General features: G+C 37.9%; 1 protein-coding gene across 5 annotated transcripts in view; it reads right to left on the bottom strand.

The window, feature by feature from the left end:
• Positions 1–27,976, bottom strand: part of GPC5 (glypican 5) — a 1,421,162-nt gene that overhangs the window by 1,105,524 nt on the left and 287,662 nt on the right. For all 5 annotated transcript variants that reach the window (XM_011281029.4, XM_045055062.1, XM_045055074.1 and 2 more), the window contains exon 4: positions 654–787. In XM_011281029.4, the coding sequence (XP_011279331.2) occupies positions 654–787 (134 nt within the window). The remainder of the gene's footprint in view (positions 1–653; positions 788–27,976) is intronic.

Raw genomic sequence — 27,976 nt, 5'->3', positions numbered from 1 at the left:
ATTCCAGATTAAAGGTATAGAAACTTCTTATCTAACCATTTGTTAAATACTTGCTTAATAGACAGTAACACAGATTTCATCATTTATGTGAATGCTTTTTCTCTCTTGCATCACCCAATACAGTAGACACTAACTATATGTGGAATTTAGGCTAAAATCAATTAAAATTAAAAATGGAATCATCAGTCACACTAGCCATATTTTAAACTTTTTTTTTATGGTAAGATCTACTTTCGTAACAAAATTTGAAGGGTACAATGTAGTATTGTTGACTACAGGGAGAGGGAATTGGGGAAGTATTAACTAATGGCATAAAGTTTCAGTTGAGCTAGATGAGTAAGTCTTAGAGGTCTGCTGTACAATATTGTACGCTAGCCACATTTTAAGAGCACAATGACCATACGTGCCTATTGCCTGCCATAGTGTATTATAGCAAATGTCCCTTATCACAGAAAGTTTTATTGGTCTCACAGGTTGTACTTATCTTCCTAATTAACTGAATAGGAGCAACTGCTGAGTTTTAAAAGTAATTAATGGTGATCTTTTTTTCTTCAATAGTGTATTTGGTTCTACTTAATTGAATACATTCTATTCTGTTGAAAATTAATGGCTTACTTTCTTTTCTCTTTCTGGTTGTAAAACAAATGTCTTACTTTCTTCTGTTGGCAAGTGTCTCTTCACCATTTCTTGGAGAGATCTTCATCCCATGCTTCTCTTTGCTTCCCTCAAAAGAACAACGGGGGCTTTGTGTAGGTGTTCTGATTGGACGGCCACAAATCTTATTGATCTTGCAAAGAGAAAATATTAAAAGGCAGTTAGAAACCTTCCTCCATCCTACCTGAGAATGTAATATTTGCTAGAGTCCAAAACAATGTAATGTTCTTACTTACACTTCAATATTAACTTTTAAGACATAAAATGTTTGTTAATTTTCCAAAGGGGGAATCAAATTACCTGCATAAAATGGCAACCATGATTAATTGATGCTATGCACATATATATGTTTTGCATGTATATATACGCAAAGTACATGAAGTAAACATATGCAGAATAAGAGAAGTATATTAATAAACTTGCCTGCTTGTATAAATAAGACTACTTAACCAAAATAGGTATTTTATGGTTTATATTCAATTTATGACAATCACATAATTGTACTGAAATTTTAAATGAAATAATTTGCTATTAAATATGCAGTCTGTTTTCTAAATGAGTTCTAAAGGTAGTTTTCTTCTTAAGGTCTTTTTTTTTTATATTAGAGAGAGAGAGAGAGAGAGCAAGCGGTAGAGAGGGGGAGAGGGAGAGAGAGATTGAGAATCCTAAGCAGGCTGTATTCTCAGTGCAGAGCCCAATGTGGGGCTCAATCCCATGACCCTGGGATCATGATGTGAGCCAAAATCAAGAGTCAATCATTCAATCAACTGAGCCACCCAGGTGCCCCTTAAGATCCTCTCTTAAAATAATAATGAATACATTTGTATAGACATTTCATTTGGTAATTGTTCTGTATCTTCTTCTTGTATTTTGAGAGTATTAGTATAGTTGTTTTTCTAAAATCTAAAATCGTTTTTCTAAAATCAAATGAAAGAGTAAAAAACTTATCTACCCAAGATCTTTATATAATTTACATAATTATCATTGAGAAAGTAACTGATTAATTGGACATATTACCATGTAGAGCATAAAAAAGACTCACACAATACCTTAAAGAGGTGGAGTACTTAAAGAAGTAGAGTAGTATAATTGCAAATACATAAAAACATTGCCTAGGATTCAGGAGACTTTGGTTGTTGTCCTAATTTTTCCATCTTAAGCACTGAAATCTTGAAAACAGTAGCGGAACTTCTTTGAATTTGATTCTCTTATATGTAAGATGAAGAAATTAGAGTAAATTATTCCCAAGTTCCATTAAATTTATCAATTTCTTTAATTTTCCATGCAATGAGCATTAAAGGAATTATGCACTAATTTGTTTATTTAACCCATATTTATCTTGTTTCTTATATTTGCAAAGAAAATGTATTAGAGGTTAGAAGAGAAAAAAGGCAAAAAACTGAATTTTCTCCTAAAAGAGAAAACTGAGCAGGCTCTGAGCTCTCGGCAGCATCCCATGCAGGCTCCTCATTGTCACCACAGAGCGCAACACAGGGCTCAAACCCACGAACCATAAGATCATGACCTGAGCTGAAACCAAGAGTCAAACGCTCAACTGAGTCACCCAAGTGCCTCAGAGCAGGTAAATTGTGAACAGACTCCTAAAGTAGTCCTGAGGGGGAAAAAAGTTATTTTGAACTGTAGTAGTGGCTATGTTCATGAAGAGAAAGATTCATGAATTATAGAGAGAAGTAAAATCAACAAGGCCAAATCCAGAACACAGACAACACCAAAAGTTATGGAAGATGGAGAGCAGGAAGAACTGTTATCCATTGCTGGTGGGAACGAAGAATGGTATAGACAGTTTGGAATACAGTTTCGTGGTTTCTTACAAAATGAAAATTATCCGTAGGAATTGAAAACTGATGTCCATACAAAGACCTGCACATGGATGTTTACAGAAGCTTTATTCATAATTGCCAAAACTTGGAAGCAGCTGAGATGTCCTTCAGTAGGTGACTGGGTAAAACTGTGGTGCATCCAGATAGCGCAATATTACTCAACACTAAAAACAAATGAGCTAATAGAAAAGACATGGAAGAAACTCAAATGCATACTACCAAGTAAAATAAGCCATCTGACAAGGCTATAAACTGTATGATTCCAACTATATGATATTCTAGAAAAGGTAAAACTGTGAGCACTAAAATTCTTAGTGGTTGTCAGAGATCAAAGAGAATATAGGGATAAGCAGGTTGAGAACAGAGGATGTTTGGGATGGTACAACTACTGTGTATGATGCTAGGGTGGATACATGTAATTATAAATTTGTCCAAACAAATGGAATGAATATACAACACCATGAGTGAATCCTAATATAACCTATAGACTGGGTGATAATGATGTGTCAGTTGAGGTTCTCAATTCCAAAAAATGTCTGACTCTGACAAGGATGTTGACAACAGGGTAGGCTATGCGTGAGTGGGGACAGGGGATAGATATATGGGGAATCTGTACCTTCTTGCTCAGTTTTGATGTGAACTTAAAACTGCTCTAAAAAATGCAATCTATTTTTTAAAAAATCAACAGGGCTTGGCAAATGACCAAAAGTGAGAAGTTAGGGAAGTGTAAGGCCAAGGTGTTAAAAGGCTCAAAGTGAATTTCCAAGAAGCTGAAAAATAGTGATAGTGCAGTGTAAATATATTTAAGTGTGAAAATATTTTCTTAATGGAAAAAAAAGTATCTTCATTGTCAACAACTCTTAGTCACAAGAACCAAGGGAAGACAATATAAGTTGATGGTGGAAATATTGAGTGAGATTGTTTAATGAAACTGCAGAATATTTGAAATAAAGGAACACAGTAAAAAAGAAATAGACTGCTATCATGATCCATTGTGACTAGCGATAGAGCTCTAGGAAACTTCTAGGAATCTCGGCTCTCATCCTGTCCTTAAAACTTGAGAAAATAAAAACACTTTGTAGTTATAAGTTAAGGGAAATCTTATTTCACCCTGCCCTTCCCATGTTGGACTTAAAACCATATTGGCTACTGAACATATTTCCTAGACAGGTAGATAGAAAGCTGAAAACACTAGCCTCACAAGATCTTTATTCTCATCATCTTTACAATTCTTTTTTGTATTTTGCTACAAACACAAAAGAAAATGTACAAGCCATAGACTTATGTTATCTTTGATTGTATCCAAAGGTCCAGGCATATATACCAGATTCCAACAAATACAAATAAATTTCAAAGCCCTTCTATTTGTTGACTTGCTACCCGCTACCCGGGGAGCTCTACTTCACACCTTATTGAAAGGGAATGGAAAGCCATCTGTTACTAGCACATTAGCCTGTCACCTTGGCCCCGCTGGGGTGAGCCAATTTGGGTGGCCCATTTCAATACCTTCTTGCTATAGAAAAGTCCTTCACACTTACTTGGACTATTTTTCATCTTTGACTTACACTGCCATTTCCTCCTTATCCCCCTCCTTGCTCTGTACTGTTCTCCCCTGCAATCAGTCTGAAGTGTCTCTGAAAGAATTGTTTCCATTCTTAAGCCTTACCTACTCTTGCTTTAAGTTCATTCTCTGGCTTCCCACTGATCTTCAAGTTCCCATCTCACCTTGAAGGTCCCCTTTTAGTTGCCCCTAACCCAGATCACTTCTCCCATCCTGAGCGAGTACTTGTTTTAGTACTTATCACCATGCAAACCTTCCCATTCTCACTATGTTCTTGCAGAAGGACAACTTCTCCTAGAGCCTCCCTTTTTGTTTTCAGTCTTACTCAAGTCATCAAATTGCCAAAACTTTTAGTTAATAATCTAGAAAAGCTATTTGTTTATTTTTATATCTATTTATTTATTTTAGAGAGAGTGAGTATGTGAGTGAGGAAGAGGGGTAGGGTGGGGAGAGAGAGAGAGGATCTTAAGCAGGCTCCATGCTCAGTGCGAAGCCTTATGTGGGGCTCGATCCCATAACCCTGGGATCATGACCTGATCCAAAATCAAGAGTCAGATGATCAAGCGACTGAGCCACCCAGGCGCTCCTCAGAAATCTTTTTAAAGAACAATTTACATGGTTCATTTTCAGTTGACTCCCATAAGCAGAGCCTCTATTTCTTTTGCAATGGTCTTTTAAAATGTTTAATAATAATTATAACAATTGAAGAGAAAACTGTATAGATCATCACTAGTTGAAAAGCAATGAATGTGGAGGTACTGTGAGTATTTACTAAGCGATCTGTTCATAGGATGAAACAGAGGTGGATGGATGCTCCACCACTATCAGAGGCAAAAAGATAGAAGGAAAATCAAAGCTATTAGCAGTTTTGAATCTGTTAATCAGGGTGAACAAAGATCCAATAACCCACGTGTACAAGTTAGAAGGTAGAGCAAGTATATCGTTTTGGCTTCTCTGTTCCTTAGAGCAGGAGATAAATTCTCATTTAAAACTCTGATTTGGAGGTAATTCTAAAAGGTAGCTCTAAATGATGCATTGGAGATAAAAGGAAAGTTAATGAATAGAATCACCTACATAGAGTCAATAGTTAAAACCATGAAAATGGATGAAATGACAAAATGTATATAGAATGCCAAGAAGGTCGGAGAGAAAATCTTCTGGCAGGAGAAAAACAACTCTGAAAATAAGGTGTTGGGCGGGGAGGGGAAGAGGAGAAGGAAGAGGGACTGGAAAAGAGAAAGAGATAAAAGGATTAAGAGGAAGGAGGGAAGGAAAGAAGAGAGGAGGAGAGGGTGGGCGGGAGGGAGGACTCCAGACTAACAGAGCTGGCAGTCTTTTAGATGGTCTCCAACCTTGAGGCTCCTGGGTGGCTCAGTCAGTTAAGCATCCAACACTTGGTGTCGGCTCAGGCCATGATCTTGCAGCTTATGAGTTCAAGCCCCGCATCGGGCTCTGCAGGGGACAGGGCGGAGCCTGCTTGGGATTCTCTCTCTCCTCTCCCTCTGCCACTACTCTACCCTACCCTACTCATGCTCTCTGTCTCTCAAAATAAATAAACTTAAAAAAGAAAAACAGAAGGTATCCAACCTTAATCTATAGGTGAGAAGACGGAAGCCCAAGGCAGGAATATAACTTTGCTAAGTCTGTATCTAGCTATTGGATGAGTCTATCTACTACTATCCAATCAACAGTCTCTTCTTTATACTTATTAGTGGTCTTGTTAGTCACATATTCTTATCCATTGGGAGGGACTCCCAGCATCATATAAGACCTGGGTCCTAAGTGTCCTGCATGAATGAAATAATTTGGGTTGAAAATGATCTAGATATATGAATAAACCAGAGAAGCCCATTTTTCCTTTGTATGTGGAAATAGATGAGGGGAAACATGGCAGTTATTTCCTTTAAGATTCCCAGAAACTAATGGAGGTGGGGAGAAATGTAAGGATATTAGACAATTTGATTTCTGACGGATTTTAGGAGGCAAACTAGAATAACTGAATTTATGAAAAAGAAGTCCTCTTTTTCTTTTTCTTAATGTTTATTCATTTCTGAGAGAGAGAGACAGAGCATGAGCAGGGAAGGGGCAGAGAGAGAGGGAGACCCAGAATCTGAAGCAGGCTCCTGGCTCTGAGCTGTCAGCACAGAGCCCGACACGGGGCTCAAAGCCACAAACTGTGAGATCATGACCTGAGCCGAAGTCAGATGCTCAACCAACTGAGTCATCCAAGTGCCCCAAAGAAGGCACTCTCTCTTGAGTTCCCCAAGTTCCAACTTAGTGAGATAGTAACATAAGATTTTCCTCTCTTCCACGAAAGTTCAGATAACATTGCAAAGAATAGTCAGTAACTTCCTGATCTACAAACTACCACAGCAAAATTATTTTGGTTTGATCAAATACCTGATTAACAGAATTGGAAAAGCAAAGTTCTGTCATATTTCATTAAAGATGTCATAATTGACATATATTAAATGTTCTTGGATTTATGAATACTCAACATTTTCTCTAAAAAATCATTTTTTTCAATATAAAAAAGATTTTCATATTGCTAGTGATCTGTAGTTGCTCTTAAAATCATGGTGGAAATAAAAAACTCTCTAATCCACATTTCTTTTTTAATTGCACATTAAAATATTTTAGTAAATAAGTGTTATTTTGGTATTGCAAATAACTTTTAAAAGTTATCAAAATGTTGATACCACCTGTGTTTTCCATGTTGGATGCAACTGACCAATATTGGTTTTAATCATGATATTACTGCGCATTGAATGCCTATGATGGTGAATTGTGTGTGTCACCTTGACTGGCCATAGGGTGACAAGGTTACACATTATTTCTGGGCATGTCTGTGACACTATTTCCAGATGAAATTAGCATTTGAGTCAGCGGACTCTGTAAAGTAGATTGCCTTCCCCAATGTGAGTGGGCATCATACAATTTACTGAGGGCCCGCAGAGAACAAAAAACAGATGAAGAAGGAATTTCTCTCTTTTTCCCTGCCTCATAGAGTAAACTGTCATCTCATCTTCTCCTGCCTTCAGACTGGGATTCACACCATCAGCTTCCCCGGCTCTCCGGCCTTTAGACTCAGACTAAATCATATGCCACTGGCTTTCCTGGGTCTCCACCTGCAAACAGCAAGTCATGGAATTTCTCCACGTCCATAATCACATGTGCCAATTCCTCAAAATAAATCTCTCCACATATATATTTCTCTGGAGAACTGTAAATAATATAATGCCAAATTCAGGTTTGATGAAGTAACATATCTTTTTACAACTACACAAATAAATTGTTTTGAACATCCTAGTCTTTATTGTAGCTTACATCTGCTTTGAACACATAATGAAATGATGATAATTACATGCAATTAATAAAAGGAGCATGTGGATACATAAAACTCTTAAAACACAAAAATCTTGCTTAATTTTCCTTAAATTATCAGTTCATTTCCCTCATGTGTCATTATATTTTGACAGAAGTAGTCAGAGGGGTGCCTGGGTAGCTCAGTCGGTTAAGCGTCTGACTTCGGCTCAGGTCACGATCTCGAGGTTTGTCAGTTCAAGCCCCACTCTAAGCTCTGCACTGACAGCTCAGAGCCTGAAGCCTGTTTCAGATTTTGTGTCTCCCTCTCTCTCTGCCCCTCCCCTGCTTGTGCTCTATCTCTTTCTATCAAAAATAAATAAACATGAAAAAATTAAAAAGAAGTATATATCATTTCATCGCATTGATACATATGATAGTGTCCCCATACATCAAAATATAGTTTATTAACTCAATCTTTGAATCAGGTAGATTCCAAAATATCTTCCTAGTTTATTTTTCAATATAATGCAACATATACTTCAATGAAAGCATAAAAATACACTGAATTAGTGTTGATAAACTTTTTTTAAACTTCAAATTTATGTTTATTTAAAAATTTTTTAATATTTATTTATTTTTTGAGAGAGAGAGAGAGAGAGCAAGCACGAGTTGGGGGAGGGGCAAAAATAGAATCCAAAGAGAATCCAAAGGAGGCTCTAGGCTCTGAGCTGTCACCACAGAGCCTGGTGTGGGGCTTGAACTCACAGATGTTAGATCATGACCTAAGCTGAAGTCAGATACTTAACGGACTGAGCCACCTAGGTGCCCGAATGTTGATAAACTTTTAGATGAATTTAATTAAGCAAACAATAAATAAACAATATTAATTATGCAAGAGTGATAACATAGTAAAATCATATGATCATAGATGAATTTCAGCAAAATTGAACTTAATGGAGCCATTTGTAAAATATAGTCTATTTTTCTGACAATTTCCATTAGTATACTAGATGTCTTCCCAGCCAAAGTTACTTTTGGTGAGAAATATTAACTTCATGAGGACTAGTATTATGGTACGGTAATAGTACGTTATTACAAAAGATTTTGCTAAGGGGCGCCTGGGTGGCGCAGTCGGTTAAGCGTCCGACTTCAGCCAGGTCACGATCTCGCGGTCCGTGAGTTCAAGCCCCGCGTCGGGCTCTGGGCTGATGGCTCAGAGCCTGGAGCCTGTTTCTGATTCTGTGTCTCCCTCTCTCTCTCTGTCCCTCCCCCGTTCATGCTCTGTCTCTCTCTGTCCCAAAAATAAAATAAAAAACGTTGAAAAAAAAAAAGATTTTGCTAAGTTTGTATTAATGGAAATGAAAAAATAAGTGATTACAGAATATCATACCCTGTAACTATGGAGCAATCACCATCTATATAATATGCATGCTACTTTGAAGTTCAAGGTATAAATAATTCCAGAAGTCAGCTGTGGAAAAAATATAAAGTTATAGCTATAATACCACTTTTAAAACACTAGTACATTCTGGTATTGCAACAAGGAATATTTATAGTAAGTTATAAATTATTAAGACCCTAAAAAGCAGTACTTTTAAATATAAGTTATCCATAAGGAGAATTCTAAGTTTGTACAAGGTGCCCAGTTCCTGGGAAAAAGCAAATAAAACAGTGTTAACGCTGAATAAGGAAGAAAACACCTATTGTCTCCAGTTCGCAAGGGTAGAGATATGTTAACTCTAGAGCCTGCAAAGAGTAAATAAGGCCCTTTTACAAGTGTCTACTTGGAACCAAAGAATGTTTGTCCTTGGATGGCTGGCTTTTCCTTGTCTTTCCTTTTAATTTTCCAGAAGTTGCCTCCCTGCATAGATTTCAGTAGCTATCATCATAAAGGTTGCCACACTGAACTCATTTTATAATTCAAATTAAACGAGAAGAAAGAAGAGGAAGGGGAGGAGGGGCAGGACACTGTGAAGCAGAATAACATTTCTAGATATTCTAAGTGGGATCCTAATTCTGCATTGCTAGTTTTGAGCACCTGCAAATTAAACCACCAGAGGGAGCTTCTGCATTTCAATCTGATGCCTAATCACTAATTAAATTTACTGCATGTGGCCATTTAAAATCATTTAACTCATGGGGCTCCTGGGTGGCTCAGTATCTGACTTCGTCTCTGATCATTACCTTGAGGTTCGTGAGTTTGAGGCCCGCATCGGGCTCTGTGCTGACAGCTCAGAGCCAGGAGCCTGCTTCAGATTCTGTGTCTCCTTCTCTCTCTGCCCCTCCCTGCTCTCTTTCTCTCTCTCTCTCTGTCCGCCAAAAATAAATAAAATGTTAAAAAAAATCACTTAACTCAGGACTCTTAGAAAAAAAATGCAACTTGTAGGCCAAACTGACAAATATTTAGATACATGAAATCTGCATAAAAAGCCGGTCTTCCATGTAAAATGGAAGAATGGGGCTGAGTGCCAATGTAATCAAATGAGAAAAGGAAAACCAACCCAGAATTGAGGACTAATTCCTCCAAACTGAGCTATGTTGTTGTCAGAAATGGGGAGAGACTGAAAACTAAGACAACCAATTATTTTCCCCTCTTGAGCCCTCTTGCCTTTCTTTCCTCCTTCCCTTTCTTCTGTCTTTCCTTCTTTTCCTCGTTCCTTCCCTTCTTCCCTTTTACTTTCCTTCCTTCATTCCAATCTCTTTCCTTTTCATTCATACCTATCTTTCTTCCTCCCTTACAATTATATGAGCACATTATTTTTGCAAGCTCCCAGGACTGGAAGTCAAATTTATGCATTTTAGTCCTTGTTTAGCTACAGATAGCAGTATCGCTCAGTATGTGGAGCACCTATTATTTGTAGGGTGTTATTCTAAAAGATGGGAATACATTCTGAGAGATGATGAAACTTTTTAAAAATGCTTACATTCTAGCAGAGGAAACTGAAAATAGAACATTAAATATATTACCTTTATGCCTTAGTGAATGCCATTCAGTCAAAAATGGGTAAGAGATAGACTAATGGGTTGGACAGAGGATGGACTCCTGAATGGAGAAAGTAGAAGTGGTATAAATAGGCAATGGAATATTGGTCAGCCATCAAAAAAATGAAATCTTGCCATTTGTAATGACACAGATGGAGCTAGAGAGTATTACGCTAAGCCAAATAAGTCAGTCAAAGACAAATACCATATGATTTCATTCATAATGGAATTTAAGAAACCAAACACATGCAAAAGGGAAAAAAAAGAGAGAGACAGAGAGAGGCAAACCAGGAAACAAACTCAATTATAGAGAACAAACTGATGGTTACCAGAGGGGAGGTGGGTAGGGGTGGGGAATGGATTAAATAGGTGATAGGGATAAAAAGAGTACTTGCTGTGATAAGGATCGGGTGTTGTATGGAACTATTGAATCACTATGTTGTGCACCTGAAACTAATACTATACTGTATGTTAACTAGTTGGAAGTTAAACTAAAAAGCAAAAAAAAAAATTAAATGAGTAAGTCATAGACTGATGAGTTAGGGGACAATGGACCGCTTCAACTAGTTGGCCAAGAAGAACTTCTTTAAAGTGGTATTTGAGTTATGTTCTGAATGAATACAGAAGCAGCCATGGGAAGATCACAGGGAGGTGCTTATATACAGAGAGAACAGGAATTAAAATAGTCCTGGGAAGGAGAAAAAAAAGGCTGCTACAATGGAAAAACACCACAGAGTATGGGGTGGGGGTTGGGGATCAGAGGTAAATTGGCCGGATTACATGATTTCACGTATGTTCTGCCAAAGAATGAGTTTGTCTGAAGTCACTGCAGAATTCTGAGCAGAGCAATAACATTATCTGTTTTATGTTTTAAAAATATCACACTGTCTATCTGTCTATTGTTTGGAGAGAAGTCTGGGCAAGTCACAACAGAGTGATAGACAAGATGGAAACCACGAATCCAGATACGAAGCAGTCTGTGCGGTTCAAGGAAAAGGGGATGATGGCTTTGCCAAGGACGGTCTTCAAGGACTGAGATCTCGCTTGAGGACACGTATATTTTGAAGGTGGGAATAGGAAGGCTTGAGGGTGGATTAAATGCTACAAGTGAAGGAACCAGCAGATTCAAGAATGACTTCTGATGTTTTTTGGCCAAAGCAACTAGGCAAATGGAAGTGTCACATAAGCTAGAGAAGAATGAATTTGGGGAGAAAAATAAAATTCTCTTTTGGACAGATCTGTGTGTTTCTGTGACTATTCTTGTTTCTGTGACTATTATTCATCCAAGAGGAACTATCCAATAAGCTGTTAGTTATGTGAGCTGAAATGAAAGCTCAAGGGTAAGGCCAGGCAAAGTACATGAATGTGGTTGTTGACTGCATTGTCCTTGGGATGAGTACAGATGGAGGAGAGCACAGAAGACCAATACCTGGGGCATTCCAACATTTACAGGTGGAGACAAAGAAAAGTTAAAAAAGATTCCGGAAAGAAATTTTCACAGAAGTAAAAGGAATCCATTGAGAGTGGAGTCTGGGCCATCGCAAAATACATATGAAGAAGGGTTTTTTTTTTTTTCTTTTTTAAGAGGAAATGATCAAATGTGTGCAAAGTGACTGACCGCTCACATAAAATGAGGATGAAAATGGACCATATATCTTATGAGAAAAAGACCACTGGTCACTTGTGAAAAATGTAGTTTCTGTGGAGAAATGTGGCAGAAAGCACAGTAACTAGGGTACAAGAGATAAAAGGAAATCAGAAAGCAAGACTGTCAAAAGGTACAAATTTCCAGTTATAAGTAAGTCATGGAGATATAATGTACAGCCTGGGACTACAGTTAAAATACCGTATTGCATATTTGAAAGTTACCGAGAGAGTAGATCTTAAAAGGTTCTTATCCCAAGAAAAAAAACTTGTAATTATGTGCAGTGATGGATGTTAATTAGAATTATATATTCACAATATATATATCAAATTATTACATTGTACACCTGAAACTAATACCATGTTATATGTCAGTTATTCCTCAATAAAAATAAATAAATAAACGTTGACTGTGAAAATACACAAACCTTTCATGGAGTTTTATAGTCAAGGAGCACAGATTTAGGAGACAGAGCCTCAAAAGGACACAGAGTCAAGTCAGTTTCTGTTTTGTTTTGTTTTGTTCTGCTCTGTTCTGTTTTAGGACAGTAGCTATTACAATTTGATTGCATATTTAATAGTACAGACTCTGTTTCAGATCATTTGATTCCAAAATACTTCAATTGCAAAACAAGTGAGACATTTCTCAAAGTGTCTGACTACCAGGGAGACACGTAGTTTAAACCTACAATCTGAAGTCAGAGAGCCTTTACTTCTGCACATATCCACGGCTGATGCATTGGAGATGCTGGATGATAGACTGTGGATTGGGTAAGGAGAGAAATAAGGGCAAAAGAAATGGATGGGGAGAGTAAATATTACGAATATTTCCATAACATAAAATAATTTTTTGGATTAGAAATACAAGAGTAAGGGAGCTGGAATGGCAGAAAATGAAGACCATGTGATGTAAGTGAATTGCAGATTTCAGAGATGGTACAAACATTGGTGATGAGTATGGGAGGACAGAATGATTAGAAGTAGAATCAGGGGCTCCTGGGTGGCTCAGTTGGTTAAGCATCTGACTCCTGATTTCCTCTCAGGTCATGATTTCATGATTTGTGAGTTCAAGCCCTGCATTGGGCTCTGTGCTGACGGTGTGCAGCCTGCTTGGAATTCTCTCCCTCCCTCTCTCTCTCTCCCTCCCTCCCCCACTTGCACATGTTCTCTCTCTCTCTCTTTCTCTCTCTCTCTCTCTCAAAATAAATAAACAAACTTAAAAAATTAGAATCATATTATCAGATATACAGGTTGGTATAATGATCTTGGATAACTGGAGTTTGGGATTCCTGATGGTCACTGATGTCAATGGGGGAACAAAGCATAATGAGATTGATCTAGGCAATCAGAACACATATTTAACAACATAGGAGTGTGTGGAGTGTTGTGGAATCTGAGAGCATCTGCAGAGGCTGGCCACATCACTGGTGGCAGTTAGAAGAATGCTGATTTACTAGAGCAATTGCCAGTTTCAAGTTTTAGGAGAAAATGTATAATCTGACTTTAAGCAAATCACTTTAAGCTCTGTCCATATTGTGACATCGGCCAAATGGACACACTTAATTCAACTAAGGGGATTTTGTAAAGGTCTCCAAATGTGGGCTATCTTTCTCTTTTAAGACTGAAGGATCATTAAGGGCAATAAAAACTAGAACTAGAACATAGTTTGCCAATCCTCTAAAGTCTTGCCTTTTAGGAGTTTATAATCTAGTTAGGGAGGTAGAATTTCCAATGATGAAACAAATTGATAAATATATGAAGTTAACTTCAATACAATACAAACAATGTCTCAATAGACTATAAGTAATGTTTCAAAAGAATACGAGAAGCAGTAAGATGTACAGGAGCCCAGAGAAAATCACCAGGAAGCAGGGGCAGCAGGGAACCTTGTACACAGACCTTGAAGCATTGGTGGAGAGAAAAAAAATGAGAGCAATCCTACCCTGAGAGGATAGGAATGGGATAGAATTCTACATGGGATACTAACTTGGTTATCCTAAGTAAAGCTTGATTCAATTACCTTTTGCAATACAATCTAAGGGGGATTTTTTTTTTTTTTTTTTTTTTGCCTTCTATGAGCATTGGGCTGTATGACATTTTAAACCTTTTGAGTTAGACAGTCTGATAGCGTACCAACTACTAAGCTCTCCCAACAAAGAGAAGAGTGCCAGACAGCCAGTGCAACCTCCATATTGGGGCAGTAAGAAACCACAGGGAAGGACAGAAAAACACCTTGACATCAAGTTTAAGGCATGGAAATATCTCTAGAGCCATAAAATCAAAACTTAACCATTGCCTTTATCAAAGGGAGTAATAAGAATCCTAAGCCATCCAAATGCATATTCTAGATGTAATAATTAGATGAAAATAAGAAAGAAGAATAAAGCAGTATGACCATATATTCTTCCACTTTTCCAAAGCTGAAAATGTTTGAAGCTGCTTTAGAAATGGCATCAGCTAGAGGCTTAAAATGTTCAAACAAAGGCTATTCTGCTTTCATCAGGTCTCCTACGTTTTGCTTCTCCCTTGGCACTGGGATTTCCATCACCCCACAATGGGCTTTCATTAGCTTTTCCTTGGATAGATGCAGGACATCCTTGCTGCCTTTCTTTTGAGCATCCTCCCAGATTTGATCCTACCCTCCATGCTTCCAGATTAATCTTCCTAAAGCACAGTTCCAGTCAGACTCCTTCTCTGATCCCAAACCTTCTGTGCTTCCTCCCATTTCCTACTGAGTAGAAACTAAAGTATATCATGTGAATTTACAGTGTGAACCTCAAATTTTCTGAGCACCTCTCTTTAAACACTATGTGCTTCAGCTGAACGGTATTACTCACTGTCCCCCGTTACCCTGTACTTTTCAGTCTGTACTTTCCTTATTTCAGCTTGTCTAAATGTTACCATCTTTCAAGGGTCACTGAAAATATCACCTGTGAAATTTAATCACCCTTGATCTCTCAATTTGAGGTTATTTGCCAACCTAGCAAACATTTGGTTTGTACATCTCAATAAGATTTGTCCTGAAGCAGTTTAGAGTACAGCAGAGGAAGTATTTTGATTTCTTGTTTGTTTTTTTTGTTGTTGTTGTTTTGTTTTTTTTGTTCCTAATAGCTGTCAATGCCTCCTTCTGCCCCCCCAGGGTAAAGCTAAAATACAGTTATTCAAATGAATTCATATATTTCTTCTCAACTCTCTGATTTGTTGGAAATAGTCAAATGACAATCCCGGGGACAATTTACTCCCTTCCATAGAGTACTCAAAGTCTACAATTGTGCCTTCCTGTTTACTGAGAAGTTGTGAAGATTTTTTGCCTTTCTTATTTTTCATAACCACTGACCTATAATGAACATTCCATGTAACATTCATGCATCAGAAAATTTCATTGTCAGGAAATTGTTAGAAAAGTACTTAAAAAGAGGCACTGTTACCTGGGAAAATAATTTAAACACATTTAATAGACAAATTTGTATTATTCAGAATAGTTGAAAACCATAAACAACCCAAATGAAAAAAGTGGATGGACAAAGGCTAAGGTCACATAAGTCATACACACACGCACCCACACCAGACACAAATGGCAAAAAACAAACAAACAAGCAAACAAACAAACACAGGGAGGAGTTAAGATGGAGGAGAGTAGGGGGACCAGGATTTTCCTCATCCCTCAAACACAGCTGTATTAAGGTCAGAACACCTGGAACACCCAGGAAACCGATCTGTGGAGGGACAGATCTCCACAGGTGGAGGGAGACATCTTGGTGGGACAGGGGTGCATGTATGGGAATTGGGGGAGATAAAACAGTGTAGGCACAGAGGGGAGGGCACCACTTATGTGGACAGACCAAAGGGAGAGAAAGACAGAGAGGCTGTAGAATTGCAGCGTTGTGTTAGCACAAGAGAAAAACCTCTCTGGATCATGGTCTGAGGAATAAAAAATTCGGAAAGTACCAGTTTCTACTTTGCAAACAGCCTCAGACCCGAAGATCGGAGTTTTCGAAAATGCGAGCCTTTCTCCAGACAGAGCAGACCATGTGCACGTGCCAGGTGGAGAGGGAGCTCGTCCCAGGATGCAGTAGAAACCTCGGAGGTGCACTGGGAGACAACTGTCCCCTCCGTTGACTGCTGAAAGAAAAGGATTTATTGCCTCCCCAAGGACAAAAGACTCTGCAGGTGCTAGCCAGAGGCCCTTTGTCCACAGGGCTGAGTGGCACTACACTGGAACAGAATCTGCGCAGTGCAGGCCCCTTTAAGACATCGGGTTTTGAATCCCAGCCCAGCAGCTAGAAGGCTCCTGAGACTGTGGAGCAGGGCAAGCAGACCACCCCGGCACTGCTCTGTGAGGCTGCCTGAGCAGCCTGGTTTGAGACATCCGGTCCACGGAGGACAGACTGGGGTGTTGCCATTTTTCTCCCCATCACCAACAGGGTGGGGCTTCAGGGAGGAGCACAGTGGCCCCCCAGTGGAGGCAGGACCTGCTTATACCTAACCCTGTGCCTCCATGCCTGGTAACTGCTTATCTACCCCAGTGAGATTGACATTGACCAAACCAGAGGCCTCTCCTCTGGCACAGCCACCGGTCCTGGGTACCAGCAGACAACTGTCCTGTGGTTTGGTATGTTAGTCTGTTTCTCTCTTTTCTTTTCTTCTCCTCTCTTTTCTCTTCTTTTTCTTTCTACCTTCTTCTTCTTCTTTTTTTTTTCCTTTGGAAACAGGCTCATAGCTTCTGATTTGATTTTGGGTCAATTCTCATTATATATATGTATATATATATGTATATGTATATATACATATATACATATACATATATATATATATATATATATATATATTTGTCCTTTCTCTGTTTTGTTTGTTTAATGCTTGCCCCATTTTTGCTCTATTCTTTTTATACCTTCTCTATATCTCCTTTTTCTTTATTTTACTTATTCTCTCTCTGAGTTAAGCCTTATAGTTTCTTTCATTCTCTACTTGGTCTTTTTTTTTTCCATCCCTTTCATTTTTCTCTTTGTATAGGATCATGCTCCCTGCCCTTTCCTTTTTTCCAGGGTTATTTCAACAAACAAATCAAAGCACATCTGGTGGAAGGTCCAAACAATCCTCCATTAGGAGCAAGAAGAAGCTTTGTAGAGAATTGACCCGTGGGATAGAGCAGCCAAATATGCAACAACAGAGTGTACATAACACACTCCAAAATCACTTACTGAAGTGCCAGGCCTTGGACAGCATATGACCTCTTTTTAATATAGTAGTACCCACAGGTATAGGACATAACACAAGCTATTAAATCATGCAAAAGACAGAAACCTAGCCAAAATGATGAAATGGATGAAATCTCCTCAAAAGAAAATCTAGAAGAAATTACAGCCAGAGAATTGCTCAAAAGAGATATAAACAGTATATCTGAACAAGAATCTAGAATAAAAATCGTAAGACTAATAGCTGGGCTTGAAAAAAAAGCATAAAAGACAGCAGAGAATCTATTGCTATAGAGATAAAAGACCTAAGAAATAGTCACAATGAATGAAGAAATGCTATAATGAGGGGCACCTGGGTGGCTCAGTCGGTTAAGCATCTGACTTCGGCTCAGGTCATGATCTCGTGGTCTGTGAGTTCAAGGCCCGCATCGGGCTCTGTGCTGATGGCTCAGAGCCTGGAGCCTGCTTCAGATTCTGTGTCTCCCTCTTTCACTTCCCATCCCCTGCTTGTGCTCTGTCTCTCTCTTAAAAATAAATAAACACAAAAGAAGAAAGAAATGCTATAAAGGAGATGCAAAATAAACTAGATACAGTGACAGCAAGGATGAAAGAAGCAGAGGAGAGAATAGGTAATAGAAGATAAAATTATGTTAACTGAAGCTGAATAAAAGAGTGAAAGGAAATTACTAGACCACAAGGGGAGAATTAGAGACCTAAGTGATTCAATGAAACAAAATAATATCCATATCATAGGAGTTCCAGAAGAAGAGGAAGAAGAGAGAGAAAGGGGAAGAAGGTTTATTTGAACACATTATAGCTTCCCTAATCTGGGGAAGGAAACAGGCATCCAAGTCCAAGAGGCACAGAGAACTCCCTTCAAAATTAACAAAAACAGGTCAACACCGTGGCCGATCATAGTGAAACTGGCAAAATACAAAGATAAAGAGAGAATTCTGAAAGCAGCTAGGGACAAATGGGCCTTAACCTACAAGGGCAGACACATAAGGGTAGTAGCAGACCTATCTACTGAAACTTGGCAGGCCAGAAAGGAGTGGCAGGAAATATTCAATGTGCTGAATAGGAAAATATGCAGCCAAGTATCCTTTATCCAGCAAGGCTGTCATTCAGAATAGAAGGAGAGATAAAAGCTTTCCCAGACAAACAAAAACTAAAGGCATTCATGACCACTAAACCAGCCCTGCAGGAGATCCTAAGGGGAACTCCGTGAGTGGAAAGCAGCAAAGACTACAAAGGACCACAGACATCACCACAGACATGAAATCAACAGATAAAACAATGACACTAAATCATATCTTTCAATAATTATTCTGAATATAAATGGACTGACTGCCCCAATAAAAAGATATAGGGTATCAGAATGGATATAAAACAAGATCCATTTATATGCTGCCTACAAGAAACTCATTTTAGACCTGAGGACACTTGGAGATTGAAAGTGAGGGGATGGAGAACCATCTATCATGCGACTGGATGTCAAAAGAAAGCCAGAGTAGCCATACTTATATCACAAACTAGATTTGAAAACAGACTGTAATAAGAGATGAAGAAGGGCATTATGTCATAATTAAGGGGTCTATCCGTCAAGAAGAGCTAACAATTATAAATGTTTATGTACCCAATGTGAAGACACCCAAATGTATAAATAAATTAATTACAAACATAAAGAAATGTATAGATAATATGCTGTGATTGTAGGGAAGTTTAATATTCCACTTACAACAATGGACAGGTCATCTAGGCAGAAAATCAATAAGGAGATAAGGGCTCTGAATGACACATTAGACCAGATGGACTTAACAGATATATTCAGACTTTTCAACCAAAAGCAGAAAAATACATAAACATTCTTCTTGAGTTCATATGGAACATTCTCCAAAATAGATCACATACTGGGTCACAAAACAGCCCTTAATAATCATAAAAAGATTGAGATCATACCATGCATATTTTCAGATCACAATCCTATGAAACTTGAAATCAACCACAAGAAAATATTTGAAAAGCCCCCAAATACATGGAGGTTAAAGAATGTCCCAGGTTAAAGAATGAATGAGTCAACCAGGAAATTAAAGAAGAAATTAAAAAATATATGGAAGCAAATGAAATGAAAACACAACAGTCCAAACCCATTAAGATGCAGCAAAGGCAGTCCTAAGAGGAAAATACATTGCAATCTAGGCCCCATCTCAAAAAGCAAGAAAGCCCTCAAATATATAAGTTAACCTCACACCTAAAGAAACTAGAAAGGCAGCAGCAAAGAAAGCCCAAAGCCAGCAGAAGAAGAGAAATAATAAAAACGATTAGAGCAGAAATAAACAATACATAATCCAAAAACAAAACAAAACAAAACACTACAACAGCTCAAAGAATCTAAGAACTGGTTTTTTGAAAGAGGACCAAAATCGATAAAATCACAAATGAAAGAGGAGAGATCACAACCAACACCACAGAAATACAGTTATCAAAGAACACTATGAAAAATTATATGCCAACAAATTGGACAGTCTGGAAAAAATGGACAAATTCATAGACACTCACACACTACCAAAACTCAAAGGGGAAGAAATAGAAAATTTGATTAGACCCATAACCAGTGAAGAAATTGAATCAGTTATCAAAAATCTCACAACAAATAAGAGTCTTGGGCCAGATGGCTTCCCAAGGCAATTCTACCAGACATTTAAAGCAGAGTTAATACCTATTCTTCTCAAGCTGTTCCAAAAAATAGAAATGGAAGGAGAACTTCCAAACTCATTCTATGAAGCCGGTATTACCTTGATTCCAAAACCAAAGACCCCACTGAAAAGGAGAATTACAGGCCAATATCCCTGATGAACATGGATATAAAAATTCTCAAAAAGATACCAGCAAATTAAATTCAACAGTATATTAAAAGAATTATTCACCATGATCAAGTGGGATTCATTCCTGGGCTGCATGGCTGGTTCAGTATTTGCAAATCAATCAACATGATAGATCACATTAAAAGAAGAAAGGATAAGTACCACATGGTCCTGTCAACAGATGCAGAACAATCATTTGACAATATACAGCATAACCCTCAAGAAAGTCAGGATAGAAGGTACATACCTTAATATCATAAAAGCCATATATTAAATGCCCACAGCTAATATCATCCTCAATGGAAAAAAACTGAGAGCTTTCTCCCTGAAATCAGGAACACAACACGGATGTCCACTCTCACCACTGTTGTTTAACAGTGTTGGAAGTCCTAGCCTCAGCAATCAACAACAAAACAAAATAAAAAGCAAAGAAGAAGTCAAACTTCACTTTTCACAGATGATCATCTACATCGAAAACTCAAAGACTCCACCAAAAAACTGCTAGAGCTGATACATAAATTCCGCAAAGTCGCAGGATATAAAATCAATGTACAGAAATTGGTTGCATTTGTATCTACCAATAATGAAGCAACAGAAGGAGATATCAAGGAATTGATCCCATTTACAATTGCATCGAACTCCATAAAATACCTAGGAATAAATCTAACCAAAGTGGTAAAAGAATATAGAAAGCTTATGAAAGAAATTGAAGAAGACACAAAGAAATGGAAAAACATTCCATGCTCATGGATTGGGAGAACAAATATTGTTAAAATGTTGATACTACCCAAAGCGATCTACACATTCAGTGGAATCCCAATCAAAATAGCACCAGCATTCTTCACAGATCTAGAACAAACAATCCTAAAATTTGTATGGATCCACCAAAGACCCCGAGCAACCAAAATAATGTTGAGAAAGAAAACCAAAGCAGGAGGCATCACAGTCCCAGACTTTAGCCTGTATTACAAAGCTATAGTCATTAAGACAGTGTGGTATTGGCACAAAAACAGACACATAGATCGATGGGACAGAATAGAGAACCCAGAAATGGACTCATGGACTCACAAATATATGGCCAACCAATCTTCAACAATGCAGGAAAGAGTATCCAATGGAAAAAAAGACAGTCTCTTTAGCAAATGGTCCTGGGAGAACTGGACAGCAACATGCAGAAGAATAAAACTGGACCACTTCCTTATACCATACACAGAAATAAATTCAAAATGATGAAAAACCTAAATTTGAGACAGGAAACCATCAAAATCCTACAAAAGAAAGCAGGCAGAAACCTCTTTGACCTCAGCCAAAGCAACTTCTTACTTGACATGTCTCTGAAGGCAAGGGAAATAAAAGCAAGGATGAATTATTGGGAACTCATCAAGATAAAAAGCTTACGCAGAACAAAGGAAGTGATCAACAAAACTAAAAGGAAACCAATGGAATGGGAGAAGATATTTACAAATGACATATCAGGTAAAGGGTTAGTTTCAAAATCTAACGAACTTATCAAATTCAACACCCAAAAAATAAATAATCCAGTGATGAAATGGGCAGAAGACATACATAGACACTTTTCCAACAAAGACATCCAGATGGCCAACAGACACATGAAAAGATACCCAACATCGCTCAACATCAGGGAAATAGAAATCAAATCCACATTGAGATACCATGTCACACCGGTCAGAGTGGTTAAAATTAACCCAGGCAACAACAGATGTTGGCGAGGGTGTGGAGAAAGGGGAACCCTCTTGCACCTTTGGTGGGAATGCAAACTGGTGCAGCCAATCTGGAAACTAGTGTGGAGTTCCCTCAAAAAATTAAAAATAGAATTTAATAAAAATTTAAAAATACCCTACCACCCACCAGTTGCACTACTAGGAATTTATCCAAAGGACACGGGAGCGCTGATACAAAGGGGCACAAGTACACCAGTGTTTATAGTAGCACTATTGACAATAGCCAAATTATGGAAAAGAGTCCAAATGTCCATCAGCTGATGAATGGATAAAGAAGATCGTGTGTGTGTGTGTGTGTGTGTGTGTGTGTGTGTGTGTGTGTGTGTGATGGAATACTACTCAGCAATGAAAAAGAATGAAATCTTGCCATTTGCAACAATGTGGATGGAACTGGAGGGTATTATGCTAAGCGAAATAAGTCAGCCAGATAAAGACAGATATCATATGATTTCATTCATATGTGGAATTTGAGAAACTTAACAGATGACCATAGAGGAAGGGAAGGAAAAATAATATAAAAACAGAGAGGGAAGGAAACCATAAGAGACTCTTAACTACACAGAACAAACTGAGGGTTGATGAGGGTGGGGTCAGGGGAGGGGAATGGGTGATGGACATTGAGGAGGGTACTTGATGGGAGGAGCACTGGGTGTTGTATGTAAATGATGAGTCATGGGAATTTACTCCTGAAGCCAAGAATACACTGTATGTTAGCTAACTTGAGAATTAACAACAACAAAAAGAAAGAAAAAAACATATGAAAACCAATCAGACTCAATATGTACCTGTGAAATTATAAACAATTTTCATCCACCCTACTAGAAGACATTTCAAAGGTTGACAGTATCAAATATTGGCAAAGGTGCTGAAAAGGACATGACCTCTTCCATTGTTAGCCTAAGTCTAAATGGGTATATCTGCTCTTGGCAGGGGGCGGTCTGGCTGTTTTTTTATCAATTTTTAAAGTATATTCTCTCTACCAGCCAGCAATTCTACTTAACGGTATCTTAGCTAAAGACACAACTACAGTGCAGAACAAGGAGGCATGTACAAAGATGCTCAATAAATCATTTATTTTGAATAATGAAAAATTAGAAATGAAAGTCCATCATTTTTTAACGACTGCATAGTCATAGTATATTATAATTTGAAATACTATGTAAGAGTTATGAGGAAAATATCTAGACATACTATGAGTAAAAAAATGAAAAATGAGAGTAAAATATCATTTATGGTATTCAAATTAAAATATCACATATTTCTATTATCACATTTATTTATGCATATAAATGAATTTTAAAGGTCTGGAAGAACACATACCAATTCCTAATTGTGGGTACCTCCCACAGGCAAATTGGCTGAGGCCTAACCTTCTACAGCATTCTTCTCAGTTTTACTAACCTGTATAAGCAGATATACGTCTGATTTTACTAAATAGATCATCTGATTATATTAAATTGTAATTATATTCTACACAACTCTGCAAAACGTTTTGACACTAAAATGTGACCTATTTCAGGAACATAGCCAGAAGTCACTAGATATATACAAATGTCAGTTTTATGTTTCTAACTTATGTATGTGTACATAGAGATACACACACACACACACACACACATTTACAACATATGCCACAAATGCAATCATATCATAATGCTGGATTCTATTTTTTTAAGGCCATTGATATTTTTCTATTATTTTTCTTGTTTCTCTAAGTCCAACTCTCCCTACCATGGCCACTCGCATCTTTTCCTTCCTAGATAATTAAGTGCAGCAAATCATTATGCATCCATTTCCATTGTTTCCCCATGTTTACGTGCTCATGCTCTTTGCACATAAACTCATACACATATATACACATATACATATGTTTTTATAAAAATAAAGAAAGCCCCCAGGGTCACCTGGGTGGCTCAGCTGGTTAAGCATCTGACTCTTGATCTTGGCTCAGATCATGATCTCATGGTTCCTGAGTTCCAGCCCAACATTGGACTCTGCTGACAGCGTGGAGCCTGCTTGGGACTCAGACTCACTCTCTCTCTCTCTCTCTGCCCCTCCATTCGTGTGTATGCATTTGCTCTCTCCCAAAACGAATAAATATTTTTTTTAAAAAGCTAGAATAAAATTTAAAAATATAATAGGGGCTCCTGTGGTACTCGGTTGGTTAAGTGTCAGATTTCAGCTCAGGTCATGATTTCATGGTTCGTCAGTTTGAGCCCCACGTCAGGCTTTGTGCTGACAGTGCTTGGAGCCCGGAGCCTGCTTCAGATTCTGTGTCTCCCTCTCTCTGACCCTTCCCCCCAACACACACACACTCCCTCTCAAAAATAAATATTAAAAAAAAAATAAAAAGTAAAAATTCTAAAAAATAAAAATAGCCCCCATAAAAACCACACGCTTTATAAAAGTAGGATCATATTTTATAAGCTTCTAGTCATTCACTTTCTCAATTCCATAATATCACATGAAAATCCTTTCACATCAGCTGATGTAGCTTAAATTCATGATCTATGATGCTTGTACACTCGTCCTTGGTGCATTTGCGTTCTAATTTGTTCAGCATTCCCCCTACTGTTGGATATTTGTTTACAGTGCTATGGTTACAACAGTACTACACATGTAAACGTATTGGTACAGTGTCTTTGAATACTACTACTGGTTTTATTTCAGTACAATAGAATCTCAAGGAATTGGACTATCAACATCTGTAAAAGAACTCCAGGATTGCTGAGGATGGAAGGAAATTGCTGGTGGAGGAATAGAATTAAGAGATGTTTGGCAGTCAGAGATACAGAGTCCTTGATCGTCATATTAAAGAGATTCACCAAGTCTACCAATGAAAGGCTTTAAATCCTGAAAAAAATGAGGTTACAACTGAGTTTTTCAAATGCTATTCTGGTGAGCCAAAAGATGGGATGGGCAGTGGGGGGAAACTGAGTAAAATTAGTCTAACAAGGACACACCTGCATGTAATCACTCAAGCCAGATAATGGCTGGTGCTATAAACAAGACACTAGGACATATTTGAAATACAATTAGGATGTGCAATCAATAGGAATCAGGACTGAAAAAATTGTGAAGGCAAAGATGTCAAGGGTAGTTTCTAGGTCTCTAGGTAGATGTACTGAGCCAGAAGAAACCAAAGAGTAATTGGGTTTGGGAGACAAGATGGTTAAGATCAGTTCTGGATTTGTGGGTTTTGAAGAGTCTTTGAGACATTCTGAGCAAACGTGAAAGTAATAAACTGTATATATAGGTCTGGTGCTCAGACATTGTCTTGGATATATATAAATAAGGCGGTAATTTAATCTAAAAAATCAATTTCTAGCATGCTGATGTGACAAGTGTCCTTGAAAGTAACTCTAGGAAAGCACTTTTTATTTTCCCAGAAATCTGAACTCATTGGTAGAGAAGGTGTGATTAAAGGAAAGAAGAAAAGACATTGCTGTTACCCCCACTCATTTTTATGCTAGGAACTGTGAGAAATATGAAAAGAGGGAAAGCTGAGAAGAAGTTACAGGTATTACCATCATCGGACCACTTCTGGTTACCAAGACATTAAAGAACAGAATGTTTCCTTCCTTATTTCAAGTTTCATAGAGGTAAAACTACTTATAGTTGTTTTATTTCAAAATATCCCTTTTGCTTGTAGATTAAACTAAATGTATGTGTTTCATTTACTTGCATTTTTCTAGCTCTGAATCTTAATTCAGTCTCTTCTTTTCATCAATCTTAATATTCCCAACATGGCAGTTTAGTAAAATTGAAAGTAGGTATGTCCCTTGCTATCTCTGAACAAGGAAAGACTTGTTCTGTATAAAATACATTAGGAAATACCTGCTATTCTTTTTTTCTAAAACCCATTGGCTGATGGACAGCATGAGGAAAAACCAACAGCAAAGTAAGGTGAAAAGATTCTATGTATTATCTTCTGGGCTGGGACACCATAGTTGGACTTTCTAATATCCCAGTATGGAAATAGGGACCCTCTATCAAGGGCACTGATAATTGTGATGTGCATTTTAATAAATTATATTATGTTTTGATCAAGAAGTGATGAAAATATCACATTCTAATCAGTATTACATATTATGAATTTGTAATACATTTACGAAGCATTTATATCTTCATCCAAGTTAGTGGGGGAACACCACCTGTCCAAACAATACATAGTGTTAAACTGGTAGTTTTACATTGCTTTTGCTGTGTGATCCAATCTAGAGAATTCATCCTAATGGTCCGGTCCTTGTGAATATTATAATTCCCAGTTTATATCGCTAAGAAATTGAATAAAAATGGTCAGTGTGAAGTTAGAAGAATAACATAAGGCAAAGATATTTATCTTAGATATGCTTATTCTGATCTCTCTATGGACAGAGACCACTTTCAGAAGGTCAACAGAATGTTTAGTCTTCTTTTTCCACATTGCTAAACCTGGGAAAATACAATTCCATCAAGTTCACATGGAGTTTCAAAGGAATTCAGTTCCTGGGTTGTGTTCTCAGAGCCCATGGTAAATTTTAGGGTGACTGACCCTTTCCTGATGTGAGGTGATCCATCCGAGGATCGTGGCTGCCAAAAGTCCAGCTCTAAACTTGAAGCTGCCTGGCCAGATACCAGCCTACGTTGCCTTCAACTTTCCCCAAAAGTAATTTCCTTGTGGCTGAAGCCACCAATAAATCATGAAACATACCTCTGAGCAGCATTTTCCAAAGTGTTTTTAGCAGAAATCCATAACATATTCAGGCAAATATGGGGTCTTGGTTAAATATATATTGAAAATGCTTTTCTTAAAGTAGTTGACAGATATTTTTAAGTAGCAGGATTTATCAGAGCCTTTGACACACTAATCTGCATAGACATAACCTGCAATACTCTCTAGGAGATGAATATTATGTGTAGTTTTCCCCCAAACTTAGGATCATGAAACATTTTATCAAAAAACAAAACAAAACAAAACAAAAAAGGCCTACTGCGAACATCTAAAAAGAATACTAGTGAAGAGCAGAAAGCAGTTTTTAAAACTTCTTAGATGAATCATGAGGATTTTGTAAACTAGAGATTGGTGTGTGGAATCTACAGGGCGTCTGGGTGGGCGGTCGGCCTCAGTCCTACCCCAACCCCCAAGCAGTTCAGGCTGCCCTGGTACCAAATAGTATGCAAAACAGGAAGCCCAAACACCTGAGGTTTGCCTTCCTGAATGAGAACGGAAGGTGGACGGCATGGCATAGGGCCACTCCCAGAATTATGTCGAGTAGATTATATACACTTCTATAAAGATTTGTCTTGAATGTTTATCATTTTTGCTTTGTCCTTATTTCCAGTAATCTAATTTGATAAATGGGATTTTTGACTGGGCTTAAGATAAATGCAGATATAATATTAATAATGCCAGTGTATTTATCTACATAAAAATTTAAATGGAAGCGTTTTGCGCATTCATTAAAAGAATCATAGATTATTACAATTGTCTTGCTGTGCTCTCATGGGAGATATGAAATGCTAGTAATTTAAGATTCAATGAAAAATTGTAAATGCCTGAAATTAAATGTAATTCAGTGCATTAATCAAGAAGTTTCTACTGTGGAGCGCGGAGGTCATTTCAGTTCAACAAATATTGCCAGACGGTTTAAAAGGCATAAGGGATAAAGAGATGAAAAAGACCCAGGGAATTCTCTGGTTAAGTTTCTGGGTTTGTTGATTACATGAAAATAGTAGAATATTCAAGGTCCCATAGGGTTGAGGGGAATGGGTGCCATTCTTCAATCTGGAACGTTAATGCAAGGGAGGGCAGGTGAGGAGAAGGGAAACAAGACTGGTGAGTGGGAGGGGGAGGTATCACTACACAGCGGGCCTTCTACATCATGCTGAGAAGCTTGCATTTTTTTTCAGAGAGACACAGGGAAAGCAAAGGTGGAGCAGAGAGATCGATATGGAAACAATTCGAATAGTCCAGGCAATGCAGGAGAAAGACTCACTGTTGATTAACAGGTATTCATCAGGGAACACATGCCCATCGAGACTTAGACTCTAGAGATACCGTGATGAACACAACCGACAGTCTCTGTCCTCTTGGCACATAAAATCGATATAAAATATAAATGAATATTCAAATAACAGAATATCCACAAAATGCTATAAAGGAAAAATTTTAGTGTACTAGTATATACTACAAAGTTACCCAACC

Source organism: Felis catus, chromosome A1 (genome assembly GCF_018350175.1).
Source record: "Felis catus isolate Fca126 chromosome A1, F.catus_Fca126_mat1.0, whole genome shotgun sequence".
Taxonomy (NCBI): Eukaryota; Metazoa; Chordata; class Mammalia; order Carnivora; family Felidae; genus Felis; species Felis catus.
Note: the sequence above shows the minus strand (reverse complement) of the source record. Positions and strands in the feature narration are given on the sequence as shown.